Here is a 26,792-nt window from a genome sequence, read left to right on the forward strand (position 1 = left end):
ATCTTAGTCTTTACATGCTTGAGCACTCTGTGTATTGTATGTTGAAAATGCCATGTTTTGCCTAGAAATCCTTTTACTTTATAGCATCTACCTGTTCTTTCCCATTGTGAACCATAAATGCATTAACATCTGAGTTGTGGATAAAAGCCCAGTAATCCATCCTCCATAGCCACGTGCTCATAGACTCAACTCTCCAGTGATCTGCGCAGTCCAGATATACCCATTTGCCTTCAACTTTATTTGACCTAACAACTCTCCTTGAATATCTTCTTCTGTGTTTTGTGTGATGCCACTTTCTGCTCATTCTTATCCCCCTCTATGATCAATCTCTTTCAATTTCCATACAGGAGTGTGGACTTTCTTCATCCATTCAACTTTTTAAATAGTAGTGATCCCCAGGATTCAGTCTAGGCTCTCTCCCCTTCTTTATACCCTAAGCAATCTCATTAATCATACTTATGCACCAAAGAATCTCTACTCTACACACTTCCACCCAGAACTCTCTCCTAAGCTCCAAATCTAGATATGCATTTCCAGACATTTCTTCCAAGGCATTTGGTACTCAAGGAGGGCCACTTCTCACAAACACTTCAGGAACATACACGGAGTTTTGTTTAAATTCTAACGATTAGGTCTTAACTTTCAATATTTAGTAGATTTAGAGCCTGAGAACTTAACAAATTCCACAGGTGGTTTGGATGCACTTTCCTTCACTGAGAAAGTATCATTGGTTCTCCACAACCATACACATGATTTGGTTTTTACCTATGTTTCCAACTTACAACACTTTTTAACCAGGCCAGACTCTGCAGAGTTCTTTAAATGAACCAAGTTTATTCTCACTTCCATGTCATTTTGTGTATTATTATTTTTTATTCTTGCCAGTCTCGGTGGCTCACACCTGTAATCCCAGCACTTTGGGAGGCCAAGATGGGTGAATCACCTGAGGTCAGGAGTTCGAGACCAGCCTGGCCAAACCAGACATGGCGAAACCCTGTCTCCACCAAAAATACAAAAAGCTAGGCGTGGTGGTGGGCACCTGTAATCCCGGCTACTCCGGAGGCTGAGACAGGAGGGTTGCTTGAACCCGGGAGGGAAGGATGCAATGAGCCAAGAGTGCACCATTGCACTCCAGCCTGGGCAACAGAGTGAGATTCTGTCTCAAAAAAAAAAAAAAAAATTATTCTTCTTTGCCTGAAAAATCCCTATTTTTTTTAAAAAAAAATTTGAACACTTAACTAAAGTATCACCACCTTTGGAGTATCTTTGCTGAATTCTTATCTCTTCCACCTACTATCAATGTTAGAAACTTTCTTCTTTAGAATTCTTCATACTTCTATGGTAATACTGATACTGCAGTATTTTCCTACTGACACATCTGTAAATGTTTATTAACCTGTGTTGTATGCTTATGAATCTGCAGAGGCCAAATACTTCTGAGTATCCAGAGTCGAACGTGATATCCTTACCTATTATTCTAATCAAGTAAATGACTTTTTCCCATTTTATAAAGCTGATAATTCTAATGAGACTGATTCCACAAATTACCCCAAGTTACAGTTTCATGGCCTTAAATTACTTTATAAATCTTGACCAAATCAACTTACCAAGTATATGAATTATTTTGTGAAACTTCTCTCTAGTGCTAATGGTTCTCACAGCTACACTGGAAGACAGCTGGAATGGGCATGACAGGGGCATGTAGCTAATAAGCTCAAGACAAGTCTAAATGGCTTTCTGCTTATATTTCAGGATGAAATGCAACTATCTTTGATTATCTACACCTGTTTCCCTGCATTAGCAGGAACAAAGCATAACCATGATTTCCTTTCACTTAACAAGAAAAACAAAACTTTAATATAAGTAAAACATCAAAGTAAAACCATGATCATCTGTACTACTAAGTAAAGACTTACATAGTTAGCTGAGAAAAAAAAAGTGCTCAGGGTAAATTATTTCTAAAATCTTTCAAGATAGAATCACTGAAAGACTCCTGGTAACTCTTACCAATGTAACTCCTGGGGTAAATATATCACCCTGTCTTTCAAATAAGACACTTAAAGCACAATTTGCCACTCAAAATTAAAATATTTCCAGTTAAAATATTTAAAGGTATCAAGACACATTAAAACAAATTTGCACAAACCATATCTGAAGATAAATTATATATTTCAAGTACCTTGCTTAAGTTGCTTTTCCACTTGCTTGAATAGACCAATAAATCTGACTTGGAATGGGTAGTTATTGCTTGACAATATAGTGATTTTCCAGTGTTCTGTTTTGAATTAAGGAGAGAAAGTGCAACTTTTGTGGGCAAACCGAGTGGATTTGGATTACTGGAGCTTACTGTCCAATCAGTATAGGCTGAAGTTTTCTGGTCCTTCTGAGGCAAATGCAACGACTTCTGCCTTAAGAGATAACACCATGTAAAGCTGGTTGTAGTTTTCAGGCTAGGGAAAGCCAGCTGCTGGGTGTCCTTGACGTTAAACAATGAAAGAGAAGTGACTGGCTGTTGACTTTGCTCTTGGATGTTCACTTTGTCACCTTGATTTTTAACCCCTGGTGACTTCCTTTCTTGGTTATTGTCTGTACATTTCAAAGGAGAAATATGAGTATTTTCTGAAGGGACAGGTGAACTTCGAACTGTAAGAGTTAATGATGTGGATGACTTGATGTTTTCAAATTCCTGCAATTCACTTATAGGTTCTATAACGACAAATTTAGAGCATCCTGTTGATGAATTATCAGCTGGTAAAACATTTGTCAAATTAACAGCCTCACTACTAATTTCAGGTTGAGAAAAAACATCCTTTTCCAACATCACACCGTCCAGGGGCTCTGTAGTACAAACCTGTCTCACTAAAATAGGCTTCTTCTGTTTACCAGCTTCATTAACTCTCGAACTCAAAGGCTCTAAAGGTCTCACGTCTGTTGCACAAACAGCTCCATTTTCATCTTTGGCCCGCTTCTGGTGCTTTTCCATGGCAATGTCTAAACTATTTGCTGGGGAAAGCATCCTTTTACTCGAAGCTGAAGATTCTTGTTGAGGGGAAAGTCGACCAACAGATATTTTCTGAGTTACGGGCAAGGATTCTGATAGAGAAGAATTTTGGCCCATCTCTGAAAAAACATTTTCACATAGAAATTCCTTCTCTGGGTTTGGCAAAGCATTCTGATGACCTTTTTGTAATGTTGGCACAGAATTTTGTTCTTCACTGATTGGCACTACACTATGATTAGTCTGGCAAATTGGCTGATTGGGCAGATCTTGGGTCACTAGTATTTGTGGCAGGGATGTGAGTGTAGCAAAACAGTAAGCAGGAACATTACTCTGCAGGCGTACGGGCAGCATGAATGACGATGGCACCTTCTGCACCTGACTTCCAAGTGGCCTGAGCTCTGGCGGTAGCAGAGGATGCGAATTAGACATGCTATCAATTAATTTGGTTGGTAACACTGCTGATGTCACACAATGATCTGTTCCAACTGGATCTGAAATAACTTGATTTGGCAAAGAATGTACAGGATTAGAAGAGCAAGATGGGCCTGAAGTGAAAACCTGACAATGCAATTGGTATTTGGGAGCAAAGCAATCCTCACTTTTAGAAGACCCAGATAAAACAGAATTTTTATCTGGTTTGCTACCCTGCGTAGACACTTGCAGAGATAGCTGTGTGCTCTGGTGGCTAGGGGGTGCATGGATTTGATTTAACAAATTGATATCACAGAGCTGTTGAACAGGAAAGATGTTGGTAGAGCTGGAGTTTGATGATTCTGCCTGCAGATCCTTAACCTGAGTCTGAGAGTGCAAAGTATTTGCAGAAAACTTAGCTAAAGATGTACTAGTGAGCTGAGGCCCCTGATATGGCACTGTGTTCACACTGGGAAGAGCAATATTTTGGAAAGATGTTGGGTGTACAGGAGACAGATGACTATCTGGGGCTATGTTTAAAGATATTTGCCGTACCAGTGGGCCTCTCCTTCTTTCTAAGAGAGGCACGTGCCCAGTCACTCCCACTCGAGAAGGCGAAGATGGAGGCTGCAATTCAGTAAGTGGTGTTGTCTGGGGTGGGGTGATGCTTCCACAATCGAATGATTTGCTTCTGAGATCAGAGACCTCCATTGACGTTTGCGTGCAATTAATCTGTTCTGATGCAGTACGCCTCATTTCCCGGTGACTTCCAGGAACATTCAGCGTATTCAAGCCAGCTGGAATCATAAGAAACTCGGCTTTATTTAGAAAATCGATTTTGGGGGAAGCCTCCGTTTTAGAAACGTCCTCTATGTCTAAAGAGGCTGAGAAACTTGAAGTGTGAGATAAACTGCTCTCCCTACTTAGACTCCTGGAGATAGTGGAATCAAAGCTCGATTCCGTCGAGGAATGTTCTATCTCAGCCAGACGGAGCCTTTTCTTTTTGGGTGGCAGTTTCTCTGTTGGCAATTTTGACAAGGTTTCACTACGCTGGGGCCAACTGAACTTCTCTGACTTTTCTTGATCATGGCATTGAGCTTCCAGGTCTCGATCTGGTTCTTCTGTGACCAAAATCTCTGGGACTTGGATGTTGTGCTGCCGGACAAGTCTTGAGGGCTGTCCTAACACATGTCGTTCACTTGGATTCTTTCTGGAGCTTTCCTGAAGTTCTCCTCTGAGAGCGTCTGATAGTGTAAGCTGGTGAGGATGAGACCCATCCCGAGAAGGGTGACTTTCCTCTTGGGAGATTCCTATCACGTTCAAAGACCCAGACTTCCCTGTTCTATTCAGCTCCTGGAAAGAAACTGGGGAGGCTCTTTCAAAAGGCTCAGGCTTGTCGAATGAGTTGGGCCTGCTCAGGGCGTTGGTGTGCTGGATGACGGAGATTCCAGTTCCGTGTCTCTGCAGTTCTAGCTTGTCCTGGGCTGCTGAACTTATCTGTTGCTCCATGATGGTCGACAGCTTGGGATCCATGGTCTGCTCAGGGCCCCTGGCAACAAGGTGAATTTGGGAGTTTTGCAACTGTATATTTTTATGCTGCTGGTCACTTCTTATGGTAACATTATGTTTAGGCAAACTGGGATTACAGCCCAGAGCATTCTGAAACTGAAGGCCTTCAGAACTTTTTGGAGAAGTTCCACTTTCATTTTGCTGAAGTTCATCATCATCCCCAACACTTTTCATTTTCCTCCTTTTTCTTATCTGGGGCGTCTGTTCCCAAACGCCAGAGGACCCAGCAACTCTGTAGTGTAGAATCTGCGGCTGCAGGCCACTGGGCACAGGGCTGTGCTCAGGTTCTCTCATGGCTACCTTTGTTTTTGGTCCATGTAACTCAGAACAGTAAAATTTCTTATGATTTTCAAAATTTTCCAGTTTCCTGTACCTGTTTCTACAAGTTTCACACTCAAACATTGTCCCTCGCCCTTGGTGAGACTTCTTTTTTTCTATATGGGGGCCTTGTGCCAATGCCTTGCTCCGTGCTGACATGGCTTCACCAGCAGCATGGCATCCTTGGTGGCTCTCATCCAGGGACTGTCCAGTACCAAGAACATGACTTTCATTTGCTGAAGAGTCTTCTATGGCTGCTTGTCTCACAAGTGTACGGGGATGCCCACTCTGGGGCACAGGAGTGTTAGGTCCCGATACAAAGACATCGTCATAGAAAGCGCCAATTTTGTCATCAAATGACTGACTTCCTCTTAGTGGATGAGGAGGAGGTATTATATTTGCAGGTACTGCTGAATAACCTGTGGTCGGCATGGAATTACTTCTTGTGATAGGTAAACAGTCAAGTGAAGGTACAGACAGAAGAAACACTTGCTTTGATTTTTCAGTAGGGGTGAAAGGTGACTTCGGTATATCAGAGCTTGAGCTTGTTCGCCGTCCCACTGGTTTTAAATCAAACTGGAAAGAATCTTTAAATATGTATGATTTGGGGGAATCAATGCTTCCTCGTCTTGACAGTGAGGTTCTCCGTGGCTTCACACTATCCAGTTGCTTGTCATCTACCAAAGCTTCGTTGTCTGAGATAAGCTTCGATATCCGCTCCTCAAGTGTTTTTGTGGCCAAAGGTGGGCGCATCTGACCTGGTAAAAGCAATGTCTTTTCCCCTGTGGGCAAAGCAGAGGGTGTTGACGTGGTGACAAGAGCTGCAGAGGACCCATTACTCTTTCCAGAGTCTTGTTCTGTGCTGGGTAACCTTCTGGCAAAGGGAGTTGGTGGACTCACTGTTTGATCGGCACTTTCAGAACGTGAAAAGTAACCAGAATCCGTACTTCCTAAACTTCGAGGACTCAGGAGCTTTCCTTGCTGCTCTTGGGAGTAATCGGTAGCCTGCTGCCTTTGTAGCTGGGCGTGTACCGTTCCTATGTGAGAGTCTTGCTTTCCTTCCAGTGGATTCATGTCACCTTTCTGGTGGGACTTCTCATTAGTCTCCAACCTGGAGACTCCACCCTGGGACATGCTGGCTGAAAGTGGCTGTACGTTTGTCACCTGAAGGTCCTTCTGCTTCTGTGCACTAGAAAGTTCAGGCTTGGGATCCACGGCCTTTGGACTGTCAGTTCTTAAGGGGGACACGGTGACATGGTGGACCACAACTTTCGGTAACTCTGTCACAGCTTGTGATTCTGCAGATTTGTCGTGTAGTAAAAAGTCACCTACCACATTTTCTGGATTGCTTGGAGTGAAGCTTGATTTTAGCAAAGTTTCAGCATTTGACATCCTCTTTATTATGTGCACAGGCTGCAGCTCCATGGCACCCAGGTCATGCTGTCTCTCATCAGTGGCGCCTTCCTCCTCGCTCTCCCCACTGTCTTCTACGTCTGAATGAATACTAAGTGCTTTGGGGGACTCATGGGACAAGAACAAGCCACCAGCATCTGGTTGCAAGACAAGACCCAGTTTGATAGTATGTGCGTGGGATTTCTTGTGCTTATACAGATTACTTTTAGTCTTAAATGAAAATCCACAAGTCACACAGGGATAGGGTCGCTCTCCAGTGTGGGAGCGGATATGCTTTAAAAGCACACTAGGCTTTGCACATGCTCTATTGCAATACTCACAAATATATTTTCCTTGTTTTTTTGGCTTCTGATCTTTCAGAAGAAGATTGCACATTTGCTCTACGCTTTGATTAACAACAGAGGCAACATGAGTTGAATTATAGATTGGCATGGGGGGCGACTGTGTAGAATTAGCTGGACTTATTGACAAAGGTGAAGCAGAATCCATGTGCTGGTTTTGAGGAGTAACCTGAGATCTACTGGAAGGTGAAGTTAGGCCTACAGATGATGTCACTGCTATATTATAAACCTGTTCAAGTTTGGCAGTCTCTTGATTTTGCAGATTTGTCAGTGATCCTGTGAAACCTGAACACCCTGGAAGCTGTTGATTATGTTGGTTGGATTTGGGAACAAAGTGTTCATGTTGATGATACAAATGAGAAGCTGACTGCACTGCCCCTTGCTCATTCTTCTGAGCAGCAGACACATGGACTGTGTATGAGGTACAAGAAGACTGTGATTCAGCAACCAATTCCTGTGAAGTCTGATTTGGGGCATCCATTGAACTGTTTTTTAATTTGGAAGGGGAACGTGCAGTTTTATTTGGCCTCAGTTTTTCTGTCTTAATTGCACAAGATGAGCCCTTTTGTGACAAGGTGCTCAGTTCTGGCTCCATTGCTTTCAGTAAGACATCGAATGCGGTGTTTGTATAGGAGGGGGACGTAGTGCCACAATGAGAAGAGATGCATTCGCTATTGTCAGTCCTGGTTTTACTTGACAAGGAACTTGAGTCACATTGTTCACTGAGGTCACTGAATTTGGCAGGGTCAGCGCCTTCGGATCTCCATCTACGCAGTTCAGATGGATGCTGCAGAAACAAGGGCTTCTTTGGGGAGACAGATTCTTCAGATTTTGAGGCTTCAGCAATTATTCCAGGTGTTTCTCCGTTTTGTTTAGTAAACTGCTTCCCATTTTTTACAGGAATATAATTCTGTTTCTTGTGAGACTCTGAAGCACTATGAAGAACGGTGAAAGACGACTCTTCTGTATTTTGTTTATGTTTTGCCTGAAGAGGATTTCTCAGTGGGGATTTTGGTATTTTTTTCAGGTGATTCTCAGCTACGATCTTTTTGCGTTTCACACCTTTAAGGGATTCCGAAGTTCCTTTAACACCAGCCTGTAAGATTTCTGGCAAAAAAACAAAACAAAAAAAAATTGTTAACATTGTACATACACCAACTATAATTTTTTGAAAATTAAGATTACTATCATAAGGACATTATGACACGTGAAGAAAGTAGTTTAAGGAAAGTCTATTTTTTAAATAAAACTGCACTTCTGCATTCCGGAAATTGAACAATGTTGCCAATCAAAATCTACTGAAACACTCATTCAAAGACCTAAGTGTGCATTTCTAGAATGCTTATGTTCCTTTCTTGAATAATCAACATCCTGGAACCAGATCTTTCAAAACTGAATTATCTTTCCCCTTTTCACTATCATACTTAAACAGTGCTCCATGGGGTTAAAGAAACTGGTAACTAACAAGAAGTTTTGAGCTTGTCTTACAGCACTGCAGATAAAGAAACAGCTTGTTAGAACTCCCTCTGCTTGTAACAAAACTGGTTGACTGGTTGAAGCTGGTTGGAACTAGTATGGCTGATTGGGATCTGCACAGAATAGACTTCTCGCCAGATGAGGGACTTTCTGACATCAAAACCAGTATTTTCACCACAGGTTTCACACCAACTCCCTCCAAATTTGCAAAGGCAACCCATGAAGAAGCACGAAGAGAGAACTGTGCCTGCTCAAGGGACTTTCCAAACCTCCCCTCCCTTTCCAACCATCATTAACCAACCCCAAAACCCCTCCTCCAGCATCTCCTCCTTTTATATACTGCTTTAAGCTGGTAAGGGAAGACAGAATTGAGCCCATCTCCTGCATGGCTGCCTTGCCATTAACCTTTCTCTCCATAAAAATCCAGTGATTCAGTGTTTGGCTTTTCATTGTGTGCAGACAAATGGACCTAGATTGGCTTGGTAGCAATACCTGAGGACTCTGTCTACACAACAGTCTGAGAAGGCTGGCCAAAAAGAAGAAAATTCAACCCTTTAATGCTGAGTATTTGACTGTCTTATCTCATTAAGGTTCTTTTAAAACAAACTTTTCAGCAAATTTCTAAGTATGCAAAACTGATTATTTTCATGAGAAAGGGGGCTGCTAATATAATTTCTAGAGCAGACCACAGTCAGGACAGCCATGAAGTATTGCTGATATAGCAATTATATCAATGAACAGAAAATTATGAAACTAAAATAATCCACTTATTTGTGGTTTCTTACCAAGAAAATTAAAAAGTCATAAGGTTGTAATGGGCCTTGGTTTAAAAAAAATCACCATTTTAACTCAACAAAATATTCAATGGCTATGTTTCTTTGTCATTAGCAATAGGTAGGGCAGGTAGGCAGGTAGGGAGATAGGCAGAAAGAAGGTAAAACTTATTGCAAGAGAAATGAAATCACCTTAATTTCTAGTTCTGTTGGAAAAAATCAGTATTTAAGTGACAGTGCCCACAATCTATCAACTACTGTATTTTTGAGCAACAATTACCTGCCATGATTTAGTTTGGTTTCCATTTGTTGGATTGTTGGGCATATGAACAAAAAATATTCAACCGTATATTACTCTATTTATAGAAAGCCAACTACTTAATTCTCCACTATTTTCAAATAGCTGTTGCAATGTACATATCTGAAGTTCATATTAGACCAAAATGTCTACACTGTAATAACTACTTATTGAGGATAAAATTTACATTAGAAATATTCTAGTAATATTGTGACATCAGTTTATATGCTCTCATATCAGTTTAATAAAAAAATGCATACTATTCCATTAAAGATATATTTACCCACCATAATCAAAAAAAAAAAAAGAAAAGGGGGTCTCAAAACTAAAATATTTGAGCTAAAGAACAATAGAAAAAAGTATCAGTATTATTCACTTTTACAAAATGTTGAACAAATTTTTTTTATTATCCAATCCACTCATTCATGAAATGATGTTTTCCCACTGGTTTTCCCTTATTAAGATGAATGTAAGAAAGTCAATGATGTACTTTTTGACTCTCATTAACTCTATCAGGCAAGCAGGCAAAGTGAAAAATGATGCTCATCAACCTGGGCTGAGTAGTCTATCCACTTCCAAAAGCTAGATGTGGCTGTCATAAAGGTGAAAGCCAGTAGGCTATTAAAATACATACAAAAACAGAGATGAGAAACCACTTGGATGAGAAGCTAGCAGAGCTGAAACACCATGGACTTAAAAAATAATCTACCCAAGTCAGGCCCCATCCAGGACCTATTCAACCAGAGTCTTGGCTAGGGTAGGTATGCCTGTTTTGCTCTGCTTCACAAACATTTTAAGATAAACTTTTATTTTTTAGATAAAGTTATGTTATTCAAAATTAAACATCTTATACTCCAAAGAAAAATGCAAAAATTCAACCCAGAAATACTGTATGTGATTTAAACAACAACAAAAACTGTAACCTTGTACTTAAAAGAAAATGACATTGAAGTTAAGATAAAGGAATTGCTAAACTTAAGATCCATATTTCTTTATAAGAAAAACTATTTCCTAAAAATCTACTGGGAGTTAAGAATTGGAAAAACAGATATGTTAAACGGAATTTTTGAACTACATGTTTTGATTTTAGATATAGACAGACTCCTCTCTCATTTGTCAAAGCTTATAACACTTACATTTTATCTGTATCATTGTTTATACTTAGTTCTCTATTTAATTTTAACACTTGACTGGTGCTATTCCCTTCAAAACTTTGCATACTCCTGTGTTTTCTGGCAATTTGGTTTACAACTCAGAAAACTTTTCTTCTATGATATCTTCATATATGTTTTCTGGTCAACTTTTTTTGGAATAAAGTTCTTTTCTTTAGGGACATCAATTATGTTTTTTCTGCATCACCCTAATGATAATTTAAATTGCCGTCCTCTCTTCAGGTTTTTACCTTTTGTTTTCTCTACAATTTTCTAAAGCTTTTATGTTGAAAACTGAATTGTCACACCATTAAGTTCTTTACTGTTTCATATTTATTCATTAGTTTTGGACTAATAGTATTTTGTTCTCATTTTATTCCCTTAGTTCCATATTTCCCATTTCATCTCATTTTATTGTCTCATATTAAGTTTGAGCTCTTGCTTAAATACATTTATGATCTTTAGTTCTGCACTTAAAAACACTTGTGTTTCGGGAGTAATATTTCCTTTAAGGCAGAATTCGAGCCTGTCTTCCACATTCTCAAGGCTCTTCTACTGCCTGAGATCATGGGGAATGGTGATCTCACTCAGCACTCAGCTGAGAACATACTCCTGACAGTCTTTTTTGAGTTGTGTTCATTCTTCTGGATTTTGTTGGATCTTCTTTAACAGGTTCACTGTCCTTGTTCAAGGGATAAAGCCCACTCTACCACTGGTGCTTGGGAGGGGAGGAGGTAGTGAGATGACCCTGGACCTTGGATCAGTCTAAATTCAAGGACTTTTTTTTTATTGTAAGGAGGGGAGAGGCTAGTGGAGGGGATGAGAGAGATGCAAACAGAGGGACAATGGCAGGCATATGTGAGAAGAATACTGCACTATCACTTTAGAGGTGGAAGTGAAAGCAAGGTGCCTGCCTCTCCACAGATTTTTCACTCTCTACCCCTTGATTCTCAAGATCTGGGGCTGAACAGCTCAGAGTGGGCAGCTAAACCATCAGGCTAGGAATTATAGACAAATACCTTCTCTTGAGAACCAAGGCCCTAGAGTGGAAGGCAGCAGACCCTTGGGTTTTCAGAGAATGAAATACCTGGAATAGTTTTTTAAACTTACCCTCATCTTGATTAATTTTAAATCTATCTATTAAAGAGTGACTGGAGTTATTTTCTCTTGTCCTCTTATCTATAGAAAAGAGCACAATCGTCACACCTTGTGGTTATTTCTACAACATAGTCAAGAGGATGCACAGACCATAATGCTTCAAAGCAGAAATAAAATTGGTATGAAGAGAAGGAGAAGACAGCTGTTCACCATTAGCACTTGTGCTTTTCCATCATTTTAAAGACAATTTGTTGTTAAGGTGAATTAAATATAAAATGCATTAGAGGAAACAAAGAGAAAGACCAAGCAGTGGAAGGCAGCCCAAGGATTCACATGGAGCCTATGCAATGTGATCACTCCCCACCAACCCCACCAACCAGTGCCCGCCGCTGAGCCTCTGCCTCAGAGGAAGTACACTGGTTTCTATTCACCACCCTGATTCCAGAAATGTTGTCATTTTGTATGTTTGTTTTTACCATTACTAAGTTTTGACATACTTGGTGTACACCAGCATTGAAACACAACCCTCTCTCCTTACACAGGGAGAACTTAGTCAGATTGGGAAGGGAAGAGAAAGATTCAAAACAGGAGTCAGGCGGCTACTGAAAGCTGTATTCTCCCACTTGTCAGTGTGCTACCGGTAATGACTGAAAATCAGGCAGAAACTCTGAGATATCAACACATCAAAAATCCAAACACGACTTCATATAACAGATACAAAGCACACTCAGGAGAGGGACCAAAATCAGCAGCACTGCCCCTGTCAGACCACTGACCTGGGCTTCGAAAGAAAAGCCAGCACTCTTCATCAGTTAGGGAGTCAAGAACAGCTTAGAAAGACCACAGGGGCCACTTCGTTAAAAAAAAAAAAAAGAATAGTTGGGGAAGTATAAGTTAAGATTCCTGAGTTCTTTTTGAGACGGAGTCTCGCTCTGTCACCCAGGCTGGAGTGCAGTGGCGCAGTCTCGGCTCACTGCAAGCTCCACCTCCCCAGTTCACGCCATTCTCCTGCCTCAGCCTCTCCGAGTAGCTGGGACTACAGGCGCCCGCCACCATGCCTGGCTAATTTTTTGTATTTTTAGTAGAGATGGGGTTTCACCATGGTCTCGATCTCCTGACCTCGTGATCCGCCCGCCTCGGCCTCCCAAAGTGCTGGGATTACAAGCGTGAGCCACCGTGCCCAGCCAAGATTCCTGGATTCTATGTGAAGTCACTGACACTTTATTTTCCAAGGCACAAATCTATTTATTAGGGCTTCTATGTTTCTTTGAAGAAGAGCACCAACGAGTTTGAAATATCACTGTCAGCTGTTTTTCAGGATTACTTCTAGAGAGTAACAGATTAAAAGGCTCAAGAGTGCATCTTAGTTGCCAATAAGGTGTAGTAAAGAATATTCTTATGATAAGTAGTAGGGATGATAAACCACAACTCAGAGTGTGTTTAAAATCCTGTCTTGATTGAAGGTGAACCTCCAAATAAATCTCTTTTCAGATTTACTCAGAGACATGTCAGGTGAAAAACTTCAGATCTCTTTTGGGCCTTAGGAACGCAAGTGGTACCTGTTTTCTAACAATTGAGATCATGCTCGGCCAGAAGGTCAAGAGATCAGACAGGGAGACCATTCAGAAGGCTTTTTTCAGTAGTTTGTGCAAGAGTTAAAATGCTACCCTGAACTCAGGCAGTGACAGTGGACCTCTTATCTGATTCAAAATAAGAAAGCTTGAGAAAGGTTTGCCAAAGATTCTGCTGAGGTTTCTCGTCTGAGCACTCAGCTAGTTTAGAAGAGAAAAAAATCCATTCACTTTCCATTCCACTCAATCTTAAACTCAATATACATGCATAGAATTGTAAACTGTAGCTGGAAATTCAGGACAAGAAATTTTCAATAGGAAAATTGTTAGGCTAATTATGGCACAGCCACTTAACATAACATTATACATCCATTTAAAATAATTACAAAGATTACATAGCAATATGAAAATTATGATACATTAAGTATATGTGAACATTGTCTTTTTTTTCCTCTAGAGAGAGGTCTGGGCTAGAGGCACAGATCTGGGAATATGCAGTGAGAGCTGTTTTTGTAAAAGGACATAAATGATAAGCCAAAGAGAATATGCTGTGGAGAGGGAAGGTCTGACATGAGAAGAATGGGTAATCCCTACACTTAGGGGTGAGCTAGAAACAAAAAGAAACAAGGGGAAATCGGAAAGATGAGACAAAACATGTAATAGTGAAACGCCCAGGAAGTGGAGGTTTAGAAACTTTTAAAAAGGAAGATGTGGCCAATAGTGTTGAATATCACATTCAGATGCACAGATGAAAATTAACAAGAGGTCCCTGGGCTTGGTGGTCACTGGGACTAGGAAGACATCATTACCTCTAAAAGCAGTGTCAGCGGGGTTCTGGAGGTAAAAACCCTATCATACACCAGTAAGGAGTGAGGGAGGGCACGAGGACGCACAGGGCCCGCAAATACAGGCGTGGGGGATATGGCTGTAAAGTAAGAGAAAGACAAGACGTCAGAGTCAGGGGAAAGGAGGGCAAGGGAAGGCTTCTTTAGGATATGGGAGGGTTGAGTGTGATTATAAACAGGTAGTGAAAGTTGGCAGAGAGAACCAGACTAAAGATACAAGACAGAAAAATTAAATAAGAAAACTAAAAAATTAAACAAATTAAACAAATAATGTGTGATAAATAGGTATACTCAAGAAGCTACCACACAGATGTGGGAGCAACTGATGAAGATGGAGGTAATGAAATGCCTGGGAGAAGTTTCGTGGCAGCAGCACATCTGACTAGAGCCTACAGTGACAGGCAGAGAGGGACAAGTACTTTCCAGTACTTGAGCAGGAAAACGCCTAAGACTCACCTAAGAGCAGGAAGCCAACCTTGTTGTTCATCTATAAGTAGAGTGGGAAATAGGATGGAAAAGGTATTCTAGAACCAGGTTACTCTAGGCCTTGAACACAAAGCAGAAGAGACTGGAATTCACTTAGCAGGCAAAAGGAAGCTACATTCAGATCATCACCAAGTTCTTCCCATTCCTCATGCAATGTAATTCAAGCATCTTAACATGGCCAAAAGACTGCAGGGTCATCTGACTCACAACTCTCCAACCTCCCTCTACACCATTTCCCCTGACTCACTCCGCTTCAGCCTGTGGTAAACTTTCTCCTCCTCGAACTGCTCCACCTCGTTCCTGCCCCTGGGATTTGTACTTGCCATCTCCTCAGCGTGAAAAGCCCTCCCTACACCCAACTCTTCAGATGACAGGGTCATTTTCAACCTTCAACTCACCACGCCAGTGTTCCCTCCAGGCTGTTCCTCCACTCTACCTAAGGTCGGTGTCCCTGTCCTGCCCACCCCGCCCTTCCTCAATTCTTTCCTCTTTACAGTCGTCATCTAGAATGCCCTGTTTGCCTGTTTACATGTGTATCTTCTGCCTTTGAATTAGGATGGGCTGAAGGAGTCCACACTCACTTATAGGCTCTTTAACATGGGCCCGCACCAGGTGCTCACATGAGGGGCAAGACATGAGGCCAGAGAAGTGTCCAAAGCGTGTAAGCAGAGTGGACAGGCATGAAGCCAACCCTCCCTGAGAGCTTCTTCCCTCTGAGCAAAGCCTTGGGCTTTAAGCTGATAGGGAAAGGGCAGCAGATGTCACCACAGGGACAGACAGAAACACCCTGCAGCCGGGAGAAGAACAGAGGAGGACACCCTCTACCCCGAGGGAGGCAGGAAACTGTCCTGAGACCAAAATCCCACACCAGTAAAATTTCAGTCCCTTGCCATGGGGGAGGGGCTGGAAACACAGGGACCGCCAAGACTGAAGCTGGACCAGGAGATGGAGCGACCCTCCCCTCCCCACCCCATCCAGAAGCCCAGCCCTGTGGGGGAAGCAGCAGCCCACTGCTAGGGGCGGGCAGTGAGGAGGTGGGCAGGGACTCCCCCAGCCCATGGCACAGAAGGCTGCAAGCTGAGCAGGGGCACTAGCACTGAGAAAAGCCCCCAGAGTCCCAGTCCCCGCCATAAGCACAAGGAACCGGCGGGAAAAGGAAGAATAAACAGGGTAGTAGAAATATATGAAAAAAATAATGGTCAAGAATTTTCACCAAATAATGAAAACAACAAACCATACATCCAAAAAGTCTAAATAACCCATAACAAGGATGATTAAGAACATGATACGAAAGAATAAGCATAAAGAAAAAATGTGAGAAAAAGAAGAAAAGGGAGAAAAAGAATTTAGACAATATATTCAAACTGCTGAAAACCAAAGATAAAGAGAAAATCCTGAAAGCAGCCAGAGGGTAGAAAAACATTATACACAAAGAATAAAAGATAAAAATTAAAGCAGACTTCTCAACAGAAACCATGGTGTGATATTCTTACAGTACTGAAAGAAAAAATTGTCCAACTCAGAATTTCATATTGAGAAATAATTTAGCTTTCAAAAATGAAGGCCACAGAAAAATTTTTTTCAGAAAAACAAAAGCTGAGAGAATTCATTGTCTTCAGGCCTATACTGAAATGTTAAAACTTAAATGTGGATCTATACATATAAATGAAGAGCACTGAAAATGACAATAATAAAAATCTAAAAAGAACTTTAAGAATTTTATCACTTCAAAATTTCACCAGTTTAAAAGATAATACAGTGTAAAGTTGTATTGTCTAATATGGCAGCGCGGCAGGTGAAACAATGGCCCTGTAAAATGGCCACACCCCAACCTCTGGAACCTGTAAATGTTTCTGAGTGTGGCAAAGGGGACGATGCAAATGTGATAAGGTTATGTATTTTGAGATGGGGAGATTATCCTCGGTTATTGCAGGACTCTTTCAAATTTAATTACACAATCCCACAACAATGGAGAATCTCTTCTGGCTGAAGTCAGAGGTATTGAACAACCGAACAGGCAGCAGAGAGACAGGAAATGAGACCTGACCTGCCACTGCTGGCTTTCAAGATGGAGAAAGAGAGCTCCCATCCAAAGAACATGGTAGCCTCTAAAAGCTGGGAATAGACTTCAGCTGACAGCTCACAAGAACATGATGACTACAGCTACAGGACTAAATTCTGCCAGTAACCTGAATAAGCGGGAAAACAGACTTTCCCCTGGAGCCTCCAGAAGACAGACCTGCTGACACCATCATTACAGCCAGGTCCTGTGTCAGGCTTCTGACCTACAGAACCACAAGACAGTAAGTACTGTGTCAACTGCTAAGTTTGTAGCAATTTGTTACGCAGCAAAAGAAAATGAATACAGGTATACCTTGTTTTGTTGAGCTTCACAGATACTGTGCTTTTTACATTAAGTGTTTGTGGCAACTCTGCATGGAGCAAGTCTATCTTGGCACCATTTCTCCAAACATATGCACTCACTTCTAGTGTGTGACATATTTTGTCTAATTCTTGCAATATTTCAAACTTTTGCATTATTATTATATCTGTCATGGTGATCTTTGATCAGTGATCTTTGTTTTTACTGTTGTAATTGTTTTGGGGCTGCATTAATTGTGCCCATGTAACACAATGAACTTAATAAATGTTGTGTGTGTGTTCTCACTGCTCTATCAACCGGCCATTCCCCAGTCTCTCTGCCTCTCCTTGGACCTGCCCATTACCCAAGACACAACAATGTTAAAATTATGCCAGTTAATAAGCCTACAAGGGCCTCTAAGTGTTCAAGTGAAAGGAAGAGTTTCATGTCTCTAGCTTTAAGTGAAAAGCTAGAAATGATTAAGCTTACTGAAGAAGGCATGTTGAAAGCTGAGATAGGCTGAAGGCTAGGATGCTTGTGCCAGTAAGCCAAGTTGTGAATGCAAAGGAAAAGTTATTGAAGGAAATTAAAAGTGCTACTCCAGGGAACACCTGAACAACAAGAAAGCACAACAGTCTTATTGCTGACATGAAGAAAATTTTAGTGGTTTGGACAGAAGACGAAACCAGACACAACATCCCTTAAGCCAAAGCCTAATCCAGAGAAAGGTCCTAACTCTCTTCAATGCTATGAAGGCTGAAACAAGTGAGGAAGCTGCAGAAGAAAGGCTGACAGCTAGCAGAGGTTGGCTCAAGAGGTTTAAGGAAAGAGGTCATTTCCATAACATAAAAGGGCAAGGTGAAGCAACAGGTGTTAATGTAGAAGCTGCAGCAAGTTATCCAGAAGATTTCACTAAGATAACTGAGTAAGGTGGCTACAGAAAATAACAGATTTTCTATGTAGATAAACCAGCCTTTTATTGGAAGAAGATGCCATCCAGGGTTTTCATACTAGAGAGGAGAACTCAATGCCTGGCTTCAAAGCTTCAAAGGACAGGCTGACTCTCTTGTTAAGGGCTAATACAGCTGGTGGCTTTAGGTTGAAGCAAATGCTCATCTACTATTCTGAAAATCCGTAAGACCCTTAAGAATCATGCTAAATCTACTCTGCCTGTGCTGTACAGATGGAACAACAAAGCCTGGATGACAGCACATCTGTTTATAGCATGGTTTACTGAATATTTTAAGCCCAATATTGAGAGTGATTACTCAAAAAAAAAAAAAAGATTTCTTTTAAAATATCACTGCTCATTGATAATAAACTTTGTTATTCAAGAGCTCTGATGGAGATGTATAAGAAGACGAATGTTGTTTTCATGCCTGGTAATACAATGTTCATTCTTCAGCCCACGGATCAAGGAGTAATTTTTACTTTCAAGGCTTACTATTTAAGAAATTCGTTTCATAAGGTGATAGCTGTCATAGACAATGATTCCTCTGATGGAGCTGGGCAAAGTAAATTGAAAGCCTTCTTGAAAGGATTCACCATTCTAAATGCCATTAAAAGCATTCATGATTGATGAGAGGAGGTCAAAATGGCAACATTAACAGGAGTTTGGAAGAAGCAGATTCCAGTCCTCAAGGATGACTTTGAGGGATTCAAGACTTCAGTGGAGGAAGGCCTTGCAGATGTGGTGGAAACAGCAAGAGAACCAGAATTAAAGTGGAGCTTGAAGATGTGACTGAGCAGCTGCAATCTCACGATAAGGCTTGAATGGATAAGGAGATGCTTCTATGGATGAGCAAGGAAAGTGGTTTCTTGAGATGAAATCTATTTCTGGTGAAGATGCTGTAAATGCTGCTGAAATGACAACAAAGGATTTAGAGCACTACATAAACACAATTGATAAAGCAGTGGCAGACTTTGAGAGGACTGACTCCAATTTTGAAAGAAGTTTCACTCTGGGTGAAATGCTATCAAACACCATCGTATGCTACAAAGAAATCTTTCATGAAGGTAAAAGTCAACGTGGCAAACTTCACTGCTTTAAGAAATGGCGAACGGGCGCGGTGGCTCACGCCTGTAATCTCAGCACTTTGGGAGGCCGAGGCGGGTGGATCACAAGACCATGCTGGCTAACATGGTGAAACCCCGTCTCTACTAAAAAAAAAATACAAAAAAATTAGCCAGGCGTGGTGGCTGGCACCTGTAGTCCCAGGTACTCGGGAGGCTGAGGCAGGAGCATGGCATGAACCTGGGAGGCGGAGCTTGCAGTGAGCCGAGATAGCGCCCCTGCACTCCAGCCTGGGCGACAGAGCAAGACTCCATCTCAAAAACAGGTAAAAATAAAAATAAAAAATAAAAAGTAAAAAGAAATGGCAACAGCCACCCAACCTTTAGCCACCACTACCCTGATCAGTCAGCAGCAATCCGCATTGAGACAAGACCCTCTACCAGCAAAAAGATTATGACTTGATAAAGACTCAGATGATCATTCACATTTTTGGCAATATTTTTTAAATTAAGGTATTCACATTGTTTTATTAGACATAATGCTATGAAAGCCAATGCTCATCTGCACACTTACACAGACTACAATATAGTGTAAACATAACTCTGATATGCACTGAGAAATAAAAAAAAATCACCTAACCTGTTTTATTGCAGTATTTGCTTTACTGCAGTGGTCTAGAACTGAACCCATGGCATCTCCAAGGTATGAATATTCAAGGAGCCACTAGGTACAGTGCCTATTGGCTATTTAAATTTTAAAACAAAGTATGCAGTTCAAAAAAGTTAAGAGGACATAGAAAGTATGTTCCCTGAACACAACAAAATTAAACTAGAAACAAATAGCAGAAAGATACCTGAAAAACCTCCAAATATTTAGAAAGTTATCAATACAATTCTGAACAGCCCAGGGGTCAAACCGAAAGTCACAAGAGAAATTAGAAAAATCAAAATAAAACTAGCAAACTAAGAAAATACGATAAAGAATCTCTCTCATGCCAATGATATGTAATACTCAAAGCTAGATCCTAGAAAAACCTCCTTCTGAGGTCTGGGATAATAAGAGGATTCCTGCAATAGCCACTTATTTTTAATCACTTTGTAGACTGTTCAACTAACACAATGAAAGAATAAAAATCAATGAAATATAAATGATGGTAAGAAGGAAAATAGCATTATTTCCTGATAATAAAATGGTCTCCTAGAGAACCCACAGGAAATCACTGAAAATCTATTATACCTAACAGAAGAGTTCAGTACAGAAACACACAAATATCAGTCTTTTTCCTTATGCCATAAATGATTAGTTAGAAAATACAATAGAAAATATTATTTGACTAACATTAAAATATTAAAATGCCATGAAATAATTTCGCACAGAAAATTCTAAACATACAGAAAATTTTAAAGTTTTCAGTATGAGTGTTTGTTTAAAAGTGGCTTACATAATAAAGAAACACACCATCCCCCTGGACAAAAAATCGTATTTTGAATAAGTCAATTTGCAAATATCCAAGTTTTATAAAATTTCAAACAATAAAAAATTTTACTCTTTTAAGAAATGTTAACATGCCTCCAATCTTCATTTGAGAAAATAATCATTCTAAATTGAACAATAAAATGCTGAAAGAAAATTATGTAAAGACAACTTCATGGAAAATATATTAAATGGTTAAGACAATATTTTCTCAAGATCAGATCAATGGATAAACCAAAAATCCATAAAAAGGCCCTATCATATATATGTATGTATATATGAATATATGTAGATACATGTATATATGTATATATATATATGTATATATGTAGATACATGTATATATGTACTTAGTAAATGAAAAAGGTGCCATATTTCAAAATTTTGGGTAAAAGAGATTCCCAAATCTTCATCATACACTGGATGATAAAGTAGAAGCAGATCTTAAGCAAACGCCATGTACCAAAAAGTTCAATAATTCAATGTAAGAAATAAAACCACAAAAAGAAGAAGAAAATAGGAATAAATATTTAGCTCACCTTGGGCTGGGATTACACCTTCTAAGCAAAAAAGCAAGCAAAGCAATTTGAATACATTAAAACTAAGGAGTATGTCTGTGTGAGAGAGTGTGTGTATGTAATTTTCATTTTAAAAAGCAAGTGAGAAACTGAGAAAGTATCTGCAACATGTAAGGCAAGGGTTAATATGATAATGTATAAAGAACTTTTATAAGGGACTTATAGTAGTTAAGAATTAATTAGGTAATTCAGATGATCCTCCTCTCAGGACAACAGATTACCTAGACAAAATATAAACCTGATCAGCTTGAAGGCAATTAAGCAATAAAAAGATAGTGAAAAGTTACCGAGCCAAGATCCAGGAGAGGATAAAAGTCCAAAAAGGGGAGATCAGTATTTGGGGCTCCTTTTGATTAGGGAGGGTTTGTCTATTCAAAAGAGCAGCTAAAAGGCTGGGCAGTTCTGACAAACTAAAGGAGCTAAAGGTACAAATGACAGAATCCAGGGTATGCCATGCATGGAGTCTGCATTAAAACCTGCAAGTTTTCAGCTGAGAACCTAAAGGGCTTCATTCTAGGAATGAGGGAAAATTGCATAAAGATCAAGCTTCACAAAAACTGCAACTCACTTTCAATGGCCCCAAAAATCTCACACTCCAAAACTCAATTAAGATGAATCTTAGATTGTCAGTTCTCCTAGAAGCCTGGCAGAAGAAAACTGAAATCTTCTTTGAAGGAAGATATTGTCAACTTAGGCTTAAAACATTTCTATAATTTTTAAAATAAAATGTCCATCATATATTCAAAGATAACCAGGCATCTGAGAAAAGAATTAAACATGAAAGAACCAACATTATAAACAGATTTACAGGGGTCCAACATATTGGAATGAATACACAAAGACTTTTGATGTGCTTACTTAAGGACAAGAATACTGAAAATTTCAGAAAACTGGAAGTATAAAGAGACACAGCATATTTGAAAAGCCAAATAAAAATTATAAAATTGAAAAAAATAACGTAATAGAACTAAGATAGATTTAAATTTAGATTAGAACTGAAAAAGACAGTTGCTAGGTGCAGTGGCTCACAGAGGTTGCCACTCCCAGCTACTCAGGAGGTTGAGGCAGGAAGACTGCTTGAGGCCAGAAGTTCAAGACCAGGCTGAAGAATATAGCAAGACTTTGTCTCTAAACAAAAACAAAAACAAAAAACAAATATAATCTGGGTGCAGTGGTGCATGCCTTTAGTTCCAGCTACTTGGGAGGCTGAGGCAAAAGGACTGCTTGAGCCCAGGTGGTTGAGGCTATAGTGAGCTATTATCAGCCTGGATGACTGAGCAAGACCCTGTCTCAGGGAAAAAAAAAAAAAAAGGAAAGAAAAGAAGAGAGAGAGAGAGAGAGAAATGAAGAGAGAGAGAAACAAAGAGAGAGAGAATAAGTCAGATGAAAACAACACAGAATGAAGTATTAGAGGACCAAAGGATACAACATCCAGAAAGTAACAAAACAAAGAAGGTGGAAAGATACACAATGGGGAAGAGGCAATATGTAAGAAGATAAAGTCTAAAAATTGTTAAAAATGAATGAAATGCATGAATCTACAGATTCAAGAGCACTCTAAACCACAAGCAAGATAAATATAGAGAAATCATACCTGCACACATCACTTTGAAACTGTAAAAGTCAAAGACAAGGCCCAAAATCTTAAAAATAATTTAAAAAATTTTTTTTTTAAATTTAAAAAAAAAAAAGTAATTTTTAAAAGCCAGATTACCTTCAAAGAAGCAATAGACTGATACCTCTACACCAACAATGTACTCAGGAAAATAAAATGCCAGGCTAGATTTCTATGCTTCCAAACCCAGCAAGAATATTTTCCAGGAATGAAAGTGAAATAGACCTTTTCTAATAAATGACACTTGAAAGAATTTGTCACAACAAACTTGCACAAATGGAAAACTAAAAGAAATTCTTTAAAATTATGAGAATATTGTATTCTATTTTAATTTATTTAGACAACTTGAATAACACATAAAATTTAACTTAAATTATAAATAAAATTAGCCCAAGAAAGCAAAAACTTTAACAGGTCTCTAAGGAAGAAAATAAGAATACACGATTGAAGACCTACACAATACTTTTCTCCTTCCCTAAAAACACTCAAAACTTTCAAGTAACATATACCAAATTTTCCAGAATATTAAATATAACAACAGCTGCCTAATACAGTTAAGTCCAGATAGATAAAAATAGTAAGTCTCCATGTGTGGCACAGCCATTCATGCAGTTGTCTAAACTAGAAACTATCCTGGACTCTCGCATCCAGTTACCACTTCTGCTGACTTTTTCTCAAATCATCACTGTTCACATATGTCCTCTGGTGAACTCTGAAGACAGGGAAGCCAGGGTCTAGGTTCTGGCTCTGCCGCTTCAGCTATGTGACCTTGGGTAAGTTCTATTATTGAGCCTTCATTATCTGCAAAACACAGATAATGGCACCTCATGGGGTTGTGAGAATTATTTGAGATAATGCATGTAGACAGCTTGGCATTGTGCCCAGAACTTCAATTTTAGTTCATTATTATTGCTTCTGTTGATATTATTATTATTATCATTATTACATAATCAACACCATCGCTGGTTGCAATTGCAATACTAGGACAAAATGGCTACACCACTATTTCAGCATGTATATTTCTATCATACTACAGGGCTGGGATTAACACTGGTATTTTAGCTTCAGTGAAACTAGATGTTTAATACCCTTCTCATAAAAAAACTCATTAACATATATTTTATTTGATGTTTTAAAATAACTTTTTTTAAAAAGCTATTATTCTAATTATTAAAATACAAAATACTTAAAGTAGACTGAACACTATTAAAATAAAATAAACATAAAAAACAAAATAATAATCATTTTATAAGTACGTCCTTAAGAACTGACAACATTAACAACACTGGGTCACGAGTGTATTTCTATACTAAAAGTTTCAGCTCTTAACATGCTCTGACTCTACCTTAAGAAAATGAGATCAAATGTATTTCTGTATCTTCAAATAATCCGCTTCTTGCTTGATATTTACAAAGATGCTTTTTACTTTGAGGTTTGTTTTGGAGGAATTGTAGTTGTACATCAAGCTGTATTTTTGTTTCAAAGAAAACATTTCCACCGGCACTTATCTTTGCTAGTTTCCTCATGTAGAGGAATTCAAATGCAGAATTACCTGTTATCAGTACGACAGCAATGTTCCTAGTCTACTTGTCTGGAAAGCCTTGGTGTCATTTGTACAACAGAAGTTCTGCTTTGCTGACTGACATTTCTCCTCCTCTTAGGGACAATGTGGGACTGGAAGAATTTTTTCACATCAGTACATTTTTCTGTTACTGATTTCTAATTTCATTCCATGGCAGTTGGAGCAAACTATATGATTTCAATTCTTTTTGATTTAATCGTCAACTGTTTTATGGCCTTAGGGTGATGGTCTATCCTGAAGAATATTCCACGTATACTGGAGAATAATGTGTATTCTGTCGTTCCTGGGTGGAGTATTTAGGTCTACTATCTAGACTTAGTCAAGTCTTCTATTTCCTTGCTGACCTTCTGTCTAGAAGATTCTATCCATTATTAAAAGTGGGGTAATGAAGTCTCCAACTGTTATTGTTGAATTGTCTATTTCTCCCTTCGTTTTTGTCAGTTTTTGCTTCATGTATTTTGAGGCTCTGTTGTCAGGTGGATACATGTTTGTAACTGTTATACCTTCCTGATGGATTGACACTTTCATCATTAGAAAATGTCCTTCTTTACCTCTAGTAACATTTTTTATTTTAAAGTCCCTTCTGATATTAACATAGCCACTCCAGCTTTCTTATGCTTGTTATTTGCATGATGTATCTTTTCCTTTCCTTTCACTTCCAATATATTTGTGTCTTGGATCTAAAGTGAGTGCCAGTACAGTGTATAGTCAGATCTTGTTTCTTTAATCTGGTCTGACAATCTCTGCCTTTTGATTGGACTGTTTAATCCATTCACATTATTGATATTATTGACATAGCTGAATTTATGTCTGCAGTTTAACGTTTTGTTTTCTGTATGTCTTATGTCTTTTTTTTTGTTCCTCTACTTCTCCTTTAATGTTTTCTTTTACATTAAGTGAATATTTTCAAATGTAATATTTAATTTCTTTAATGATTTTTTCACTTACAGAGATTATTGATTATTTCCTTTGTAGTAGCTCTAGGACTTACCTCACATCTTCAGAGTCTCTTTAGATTTATATTAACTTAATTCCAGTGAGATGTGGCAACATTATGCCTATATAGCTCTATTTTCCTTTTTCCTCCTTTTGTGATATTACTGTTATATACATATTGTATTTATAAATGTTACAGTTCAAAAATACACTGTTATCATTACTTAACATAACTATGTCTTTTAAACACTCCACTAAGAGAAGAATACCAAGTATATACTTAGAGTATTTGTTATATTAAAATTCTTATTTGCCTTTTCAATAAGCACTTTGCCTGACTCCTGACGAGCACTTCACAGAAAGTGGTAAGAACAATTTTGTAACTCAACACAGGTCCTCTTTGGCTATGATATAGCTGGCTTAGCACAAAAGGTAATAGAAAAGTGACAACTAATGTGAAGTGTCATGAAATAAATACATTTTCTATTTTTATAACTTGCCGTAATATTGTATAGTATGGTTTGTACAAAAGTAGCAGAAAGCTGAAAGACAAAAATCTAAATGTTGCTAACAAGATAATTGACACTGATGAAAAAGCCAAATACATACTATCTCTCATCCCAATTGCTTGGGACCAGAAGTGTTTTGGATTTCTGATTTTTTTTTTCAGATTTTGGAATATTTGCGTTATACCTGCCGGTTGAGCATCCCTACTCTGAAAATCTCAAATCCGAAATGCTCCAGTGAGTATTTCTTTTGAGCATCATATTAATGCTCAAAAAGTTTCAAATTTTGAAGCACTTTAGATTTCAGATTTTCAGATTAGGGATACTCACCCTGTATTCTGCTGTTATTTTTACAGGTTTAAGAAAATCACTTAGCAGAAGGTTGATTCAGCCTTCAACTAAAACACTAGTTTACAGAATAATAGTCACATTTCTCTGCCCTGAGTCTTTCAAATTTATATCCTCTTGCTCCACTTTCATGAGAAAGATTCCAAAGACTTCAGTGATTTTTCTAAGAAAGTTCTAGGATCTCTAAACTTAGGATTAGCATCCAGTCAGTGTTATGTCTGTCTCTTACGACAGTATACAGTAGTTGAATCCATAAGAATATAGTATGATAATGATTTCTCCAAGCAATGTGTGCTGTGGACCACTCCACTACTAAACAAATATTCAGGAATTTTGCAAGCCGCAACCATTCAGTAGGTTGAAATCATCCATGGTGGGGAGTATTTTTACCACTTTGAAAAATGCTATAAATTGTTAACTCCCTCCCCAGCCAACCTCTCTAAGCCTGCCCCAGCTAGCAGCTAGTTTACTAGCACTCCAACTGACCCTCCATCAGCAAGAAAAGGTTAAATCCAGGGCAATACTGTCTATTACCAGAACAGGGAAATGTGAACTCCCCTTGATTAACATTTCTACCACCAGGACGTTTGAGTTGTAGTGTTAACACCAGAAATCTGGAATCCTCAG

General features: G+C 39.1%; 1 protein-coding gene across 8 annotated transcripts in view; it reads right to left on the reverse strand.

Annotated features, from left to right (window-relative positions):
* Positions 1–26,792, reverse strand: part of HIVEP1 (HIVEP zinc finger 1) — a 156,509-nt gene that overhangs the window by 36,560 nt on the left and 93,157 nt on the right. For all 8 annotated transcript variants that reach the window (XM_055264391.2, XM_063632893.1, XM_055264392.2 and 5 more), the window contains one exon: positions 2,180–8,160. In XM_055264391.2, the coding sequence (XP_055120366.2) occupies positions 2,180–8,160 (5,981 nt within the window). The remainder of the gene's footprint in view (positions 1–2,179; positions 8,161–26,792) is intronic.

The sequence above is a fragment of the Symphalangus syndactylus genome, chromosome 23, assembly GCF_028878055.3.
Source record: "Symphalangus syndactylus isolate Jambi chromosome 23, NHGRI_mSymSyn1-v2.1_pri, whole genome shotgun sequence".
Lineage (NCBI taxonomy): Eukaryota > Metazoa > Chordata > Mammalia > Primates > Hylobatidae > Symphalangus > Symphalangus syndactylus.